This window comes from Poecilia mexicana, unplaced genomic scaffold (genome assembly GCF_051168715.1).
Source record: "Poecilia mexicana isolate PSO_F unplaced genomic scaffold, ASM5116871v1 scaffold_5, whole genome shotgun sequence".
NCBI classification, from domain to species: domain Eukaryota; kingdom Metazoa; phylum Chordata; class Actinopteri; order Cyprinodontiformes; family Poeciliidae; genus Poecilia; species Poecilia mexicana.
The window spans coordinates 2,095,949-2,103,627 of NW_028263374.1; the positions used below are offsets into that span (position 1 = coordinate 2,095,949).

Consider the following 7,679-nt stretch of genomic DNA (forward strand, 5'->3'; position numbering starts at 1 on the left):
CCAGAGGTACTCTGGATGGTCATAGCAACCAAAGTCACATATAAAAGAAGCTTGACACACAAAAAAAACTACATACTCATCTGTGTATCAAAGCTTAAATTTCTATACTCTGTCAATGAAAATGAATGAACTTGACATTTCTGTGGCTCTGGAGTGTTTAAGTTCACTATAATTCCTGAGAAGTACTGTCTGACCAAACCGGTCAGACAGAGACTTAGAGATAGACATTTACCCTCCACCAAGGGCAGGCAGGATTAGCTGAGTTAGCGTTTCATAGCGTCTTGAGGAAGGAATTAGGCAGTGAGGCGATCTGCTGCTAGATGCTCAGAACTCACTGGGATGGTTGCTTTAGTTGTCTTCAGCCTCACTGGAAAACTCAGAACAAACACTAGTTGCAGGACTGCCTGCAGACAAAAGTGTGACAAAGTAGTCAAAAACGACAACATTCTTTGTGAGTTCTTTCTGAAATTCCAACAGCATGGTGCCTATGCTGAAGCAGCATGAAAACTTTTTTTTTTTTTGCACTCGAATCTCCACATTCCTGGTTAAGTGAGTATACCTCACCACACGATAATGGAGGCCCCAACACCCACACTGTACTTTGCTTTCCCTCAGATTCTAGCTTTGTTGCACTGTGCTGCCATTTCAGGTGCTCAAAGAGAGTAAACTTTATTGCCCTGTCCCCCTCCGTCCCCCACCCTCCTCTTTGTGCTAAGTCTCTGAGGGTCCACCATGTTGCCATCAGTATGCGTGTACACAATGTACTGGTTTCCTGGCAGGCTGACACCTCCAGCTTTTCTGCATTACAAGCTAACTTTTAAAAAAAATGACCTGTCAAAATGACTTTGACCTGTGCAGGAAAATTGAAACATATCAAACAGAAAGAGCCCAAGTAATGCTTGACTCACACTTTTTCAAAGACATTTCCGGTTAAGAAAAATATGTTTTTTGAGAGAAACTGATTGGATCTAGCTCCAACTGCCTACCACAATAAAAAGACCTTCCCAGCACATCTAACTGCAAACTAAAGATTGTGTGATGTGTCATTAAGACACTTTGTTTCCCAGCATGATCAAGTCTCGGAGAGAAGGCTACATGGGCATAAAGCAGAAAAAATACCCAAGCATCTCCTAAAGAGGGCCATTAGATAAACCAGCAAGCGCAATGACTGATGCATGCCTCAAGAAGCCAGGTGATTATAATGTTCCACTGACAATCCCTTCTCATTGTGTGTCTAGGTGTGTGTTGTCTACTTTAAAAAGACAATGGTTACAAAAGATGTCCATGCTGTAAGCAAGGGTAGTTGCATCCAGTCTAACTTGATATAGTTAGAATGTAAAAATAGATTTTCTATCATCTACTATAATCCAGTGATCAGATTAAACTCTTTTAATTAATCCTTCCAAGCTTAAACATCCATCCATTTTGTATGCCCTCTTATACTTACTTGGTTACAGTTGCTGTTGCCTATTTCCAATAGTAAGTAGATGAAAGACGCAGTATATCCTGGGCTAGCCACTAGTAAAACACTTGTCAACACAGAGACACACTCTACAGATAACCACACACTCTCACACTTAAGGACCATTCAAGGTGGCAGCTTAGAGTGGCCAATAAACCGAACATACATGATCTGTAGTGGTGGTAAAAAGCTATAGTATCTGGAAAGAGACCGCATGCAGAACACAATCTGGTCTTTTACCTAGTGTAAAAACAAATTCTAATTTATTTTAGGATAACTTTTTTGAATATAGTGTGGCAGTGTAACTTACTTGGACAATGTCTAGCAACATTCCTGCTGCCACCGTTCCGAAGCCAGCCAGCAGAAAGGGAAAAACCACTTGAAGACCGATGGAAATGGAGGTCTCCTTGAGCGGCGCTGGTGGTTCAGGGCTCTGATTGATGCTGTTGTCGTCGCTCTCGTTGCTCTGGCTTGCATTCTCCAGGAGAGCATCCTCCTCTCGTTGACCTTTGGCATTGGCCCGACAGTCTAATGCCACCACAATCTCCGACCTCTCCTCATTTTCCTCGGTCTCACCGATCCTTTCCGTGAAAGACGTAACCTCAGTGAGCTCGAACTCGCCTCCAGTTTGTGGGCTCATCTCTTCTGGGCCTCGGGTGAGGATCAGCGGGTGGACAGAGCAGTTAGAATTGAGGAAGGTTGGGGTCAGGGGACCTCCCTCCTTCTTCATCTCAATGTCCCCCGAGGACATCTCGATGTCAGGGAGTTTATCTTGTTCTTTTGACCAAAGTACCATGCGGAGGCCTTAGACAGACAGTGCACTCAGCAAGAAAAGGTAAGCGTACCTTAGGCTAATATTTGGGGGAAAGTCAGACTGGAACTTATTGCTTGATCTGGTTTTCCACCTGATCTGTCCAGTTGATTTATCCCATTAAATAGGCTAACAGGAAGTATGGGTTGTTACTAAAGATTTTGAGAAAATCGATCTATTGATAAAGACGTCCAGCAAGGCACATGCAGCCGTGCTTCTGCAGAGCCCGTGTTCCTGTCGGTGCTTCGGAAGCAGAACCAGTATGTTCTCCATTCACTGCAAGGTGCTAGGGGTGGACCGGCAAAAGAAAAGGCATCATGGTTCAAAACAAAAGAGAAAAGAAAACAGACTCGGGGATTCACTGCTTAACCCCCCACCAGTCTATGGTAAACAGCCTTTTAAAGTCCAGAACAAGCTGAAGAAACACTGAAGAAGCCTGATTTCTGCAGAGACTGATCAGTGTGGGATCCTGCTTGGAGCAACAGCCTGGAAATGTCTCCTTTTATGCCACGTGATAGCTGGAAGCCTTTCAAAGAGGATATTTTAAGATCTTCTGTACAAGAATCAAATTACCAGCTGCAGAAAAGCTCCTCCCAAACCAGAGTTGCCAGTCACCTGTGAGAAAGAACATATCCATCAATTATTTAGTTTTCAAAGAGACATTATTAGTATTTCAGGTTTCTTTTTCAAAGTCATGAGTCAACCGACCAATCCTAATCCCTTATAATAATTGCGCTGAGTCGCATAATGGAGTCCAATCAAAACTCTAACATAATTATAAGAATAGAAACAAAAGTGACAAGGTCAAGCAACTGTTTTGATGGAAGCATTGTGTCGGACATGGAATTTCTGGTAGTTCAAGTTTTGATCTCTGGTATTCTGGGATTGTTGTGTTGAGACTAAACCAGTTTCATCCAGAACCAGACATGGCATTTGAAGACCATACCTCTTATTGAAATATGGTTATTTGAAACCTCTCCTTTGAAGATTGACAACAGCCAAGTATGTGTAAAGGGTTTAAACCTCCAAGAATATTCATGCTGGGTTAGAAATTTTAACCTGTTGGGGCAGAGGTTGGTCACATTAAACCAAATGCTGAGTCAAAACTTTTGGCCACGTATGTTGAGGCCGCTATTTTCAATTTTCAAACTTCCTTGAGCCTTTTCCTAGATGAAACAGTAAGTGAAATGATCAAGTAATGCTGTACAGTAATACTAATGCCAGGAGGTGGTGCTAGTGACTTTGATTCACTGGTTATATTCATGTTAGCCTTTTAAGTAGTTAGTAGAAGCTACAGTAGCTATATCCAGCTAAGAGAAGCTACAGCAAGAAGCTAACAGCTTTTCAGTTTAACCCTTGTGTTTACAAATGGGGTCCAACCGACCCCACACCCGTATCACTTGTATCATTTGCTTCAGTCCTCGTATGTTTGCCTCAGTCCTCGCACGCACAAGGGTTAAACTGAAAAACACCACCAACTATCAGCCCATCCCAAATTTCAAACCCTAAATGTTTGGATCATAATGCTGATTCTAATCCTGATCAAATATTTAGTGGATTTTATGCTGTTTTGAGCTTAGTCTTATTGGAGCATCCTGTTTTTCTTTGTATTTTATTGACACTCATTCTTAATAGGTGGGTTTTTCTGCTCTATTCTATTTTACTTTCGTTTTATATTTCTGAACGCATAAGCAGCTCTAACAACATAATTTTTTTGAGGATAAAAAAGGAGTAAATTTTTTTTCAGATGATTAAGATCAATGCAAACTAAAAACAAAAGCTTGTTAAACCAAATTAGAGTTTAGTTCAGTAATCCAGGTTATGTGTTATTCTTTTCAATCTTTGTCAACTAGACATGTCACTTTAACAATCTCTTAAAAATAAACTTTTAAAAGAGTGGAATTGTTTTAACCCAGCAGGTTTTAGACTGTAGAGCATGGTTTTTCAAACTGTGGGGCGTGTCCCTCCCGGGAGGCACCACAGTTGTTTAGCAAGAAGTGCAATTAGCAATCAGCAGATAAATCAAATACAGGTACCAGTAATGTTTCAAATTGCCATCTACATCCTGATCAAATTTCTAATTATGCTTTACATTAATTACAAATTAGTTTGTTTAGTCATTTATTAATCATATTGTGCAACAAACATGAAGTAATTTATTTAAAATACATTCAATGCTATTAGCATAGACCAGAAATAAGCCCAGGCGTCATAGGCACTTCACTAACTATGCTACAAATGAAAATAATAAATAAAAAGAATTGGTCATTGGTAGTTCAGCCGAATTGTTATGGACCCTTAAAACATTAGCCAAAAATAATTAGTAGTCCAATTTCAGGATCACAATTAGTTTTAAACACAAATTTCTGCAAAAATAACTAAACTCCACAATGGAATTCTCTTCAGTTAACATGGAAGTGAAATAATTGACAAAACAAGGTCTAAAAACAAATCCTGGTATTAAAATTAACAACTTTAAACAAAAATCATCCAAACAACCTGAATGTTGGTAACTATATATCATGTTTTACATACCAGTTTTGGGACAGACTTCTAACAATGCCTTTGGTGTCTGGATGAATGGATAGATTACATATACCGTATTTTCCGCACTATAAGACGCACCTAAAAACCTTCAATTTCCTCAAAAGCCGACAGTGCGCCTTATAATCCGGTGCGCCTTATATATGGACCAATATTGAGCCACAACAGGTCCAGCAACGGACTTTACCACAGGGGCCGCGTTTCATTGGCTAATGCCCATTTTAGGTCACAGTGCAGCTACCACGTGCGTGACCGTCTCACAAACACAAGCTACAGTAGTAAACATATGCTAATGTACATTCAAAACCATGAATGCCGACTTACCCAGCCTTGCAAGAACAACAGGCATCAGTGATCTTGTCCACAGCTATATTTATGCTGAGGGTGTGAGGATCTGCTGTTTTCCTCATCTATCGGTAGCTTTTAGCTGTGACGCGCACAATGTTGGAGGCATCCAGTGGCTCAAACACCTTGATGTCGTCCAAAAAAGATGACATGAACTTGTTGGTTCCCCTGTCCATTGTCGTGGCTGATATGTTGTGAAAATCCGGCAGAAATGCTACGCTAATTAACTCAGATCGAAATGAAAGACGTCATGTTTACACAGACATGCAGTAGGCTGCTTACGTAGTTGGTCCACTACGGTAAGCAGCCGCCTACTTCTTTTTCCCCCGTAGAAGAAGTGGTGCGCGGTGCATGCTGGGATAGTTGTCAGAACACTGGTTTGTTAATAAAGTTTGATAATACATTTAAAGGGGGGGAGGGGCAGGGGAAGAGAGACAGAGACTGCAGCGGCAGCGTGTCGGTTGGTCTGTGTTACCCAGAAAGCAGTTGGGCATAATATCGCAACACCAACACCGTGAGTGAAACAACGGCTGGGCCAGCCTACTATATAAAGTACTCGGGGACCATTTCTTTATTAATGTGGATGTGTAATAATAGAGTATGAAGCGTCTATTCTATGCGCCTTATAATGCGGTGCGCCTAATGTATGAAAAAAGTCCTAAAATAGGCCATTCATTGAAGGTGCGCCTTATAATCTGGTGCGCCTTATAGTGCGGAAAATACGGTAATTGGCTTGGTGAAGTTGACTAAATGTTCGCAGTTACTTTTTTGGGTTTATGTTTTTGTTCTCATGTGCCGCCCCCTCTACCCTAAACTTATTTAGAGGTAAATGTTTGGGGTTTTATTTTGCGTTAGCCGATTTGCTCCCTTGGGGGCTGTCTAGCTCTCCCACACTTTGAAAACCCCTGGAGTAGAGGGAACTTCAAGGAGGACCATTTTGTAATCTTGTTTTGTAAACTTTTTACTGTGAATTTATCCAGGAGAAATTGCTTTAAAACTGTCCAGAATTTGAAAATAATATAACAATCTTGTCATCCTTATTGTTTGTAGGGCATTTTAGTGTCCTTTAAAAAACAAAACAAAAAATCAGAATGCAAAATATATTGACTTATACAACTCTTTTCTAATACCAACACAGTTTGATATTGAAGATATCAATGAATTTAAGGCATAAGGTATGAGAAGTTTCCTTGGATCTGTCCTGTTCAGAGCTAAACCGAACATTCACCTAGACCGCTTTTGCGTCAATCAATCCACAAATGACAACGTATATCAGAAATGTCTGTCTGCGGACTGCTCTCTGACTTTGAACAGCCTTTCTCCGGCTGCATGTTACGACATTCGCGCAGAGCCTGTTGGCTTTCCGCGCTGAAGCAATCCTCTGCTTAGTAGTCAGGACCAACGCTGCCCGAACCCAACATGGCAAAGGCGTAAATTAGTGCTCTCCTGGTCAAGGGCTGAATAGCCGAGCCCTCCTGTTCTGTTCAAACTGCTCGTTTTTACCGGGGCAGAGGGGCTTTCTGTTGTGATGCCCGGCTACAGTGTCACCGCCGCTATCACCGGCAGGGTCCAAAACTCATAACATTATCTTCACAAAACACTCAATAATTTGTCTTCATAATTAAGGTACATGCCGATTTTATTTGTATTTGCAAAACGGCACACAATATTCACTAAATGAAACTTTCTGTGCTCAACAGACCGTTGAATGAAATGTGATCTCAAGAAAGAAATTTACCTTAAAACTATCAGCGATCCGGAGAGGAAGAAGCGGGGAAGCGAAGATCAGAGTGCGCACAAAGCCTCCGGGCGGCCGCCTGAATGCTGTCCTCCGCTTTGCGCACGCCTTATGTACGGCACCGGCTCCGCACAGCTGTCTTAATTCTTGGTGGTGGCTAATAGTTAAACCATCCCTCCCTCCCTCCCTTCCTTCCTCCCTCGTGGCTGAGGTTGCGCCCCCGTCCCATTGCGCCCGTCCAGTCAGTGCACTCCCCCCCTCTAACCTCCCAACCTTCCAAGCGCCGCTCGCCCGCGGAAGCATGGATGCGCCTCCGTAATACTTCAGGAAGGGGGTGCCAAGAGGCCACAGCACGGGTCTCTGCAGTGTGGGACATGCCGGGGCTCCTCTGGTCTGGTCTCGGCTGCGCACATCAGACTGCGCAGTCCCAACGCCAGTGGAAACTCCGCGATGGCAGCCGACTAATTTACAACCAGACGGTCAAATCCAAGTTTTATTTTAACAATAGACCCACATTCACTAAATGAATGGGCACTCACGCAGATTCGGAACATTCTAACCGAGAGCGGGCGGCCTTTAGTCACTAATCCACAAACATGGGACATAAATTAGACTCAAGAGGCTTTGACCTGCCTGACACCGGCCTAAAAATAGATTTTTTTTTGTAAAATTCATTTAGCTACTTCGTGGTTTTGAGAATAGTTTGAATAGATCAAATTAGAACGTCAAATGGTTAAATAAACAAATAAACAAGTCCTATTACAACATTAGTCCATTTC

General features: G+C 42.1%; 1 protein-coding gene across 1 annotated transcript in view; it reads right to left on the reverse strand.

The window, feature by feature from the left end:
• The window catches only part of slc41a1 (solute carrier family 41 member 1), a 42,714-nt gene extending 35,442 nt beyond the window's left edge, over nt 1–7,272 (reverse strand). Inside the window, exons 1-2 of the mRNA XM_014972294.2 lie at nt 6,901–7,272; nt 1,773–2,888 (exon numbers count right to left, since the gene is read on the reverse strand). Of these exons, the coding sequence (XP_014827780.2) occupies nt 1,773–2,258 (486 nt within the window). The 5' untranslated portion in view covers nt 2,259–2,888; nt 6,901–7,272. The remainder of the gene's footprint in view (nt 1–1,772; nt 2,889–6,900) is intronic.
• Nucleotides 7,273–7,679: the final 407 nt, after the last annotated feature.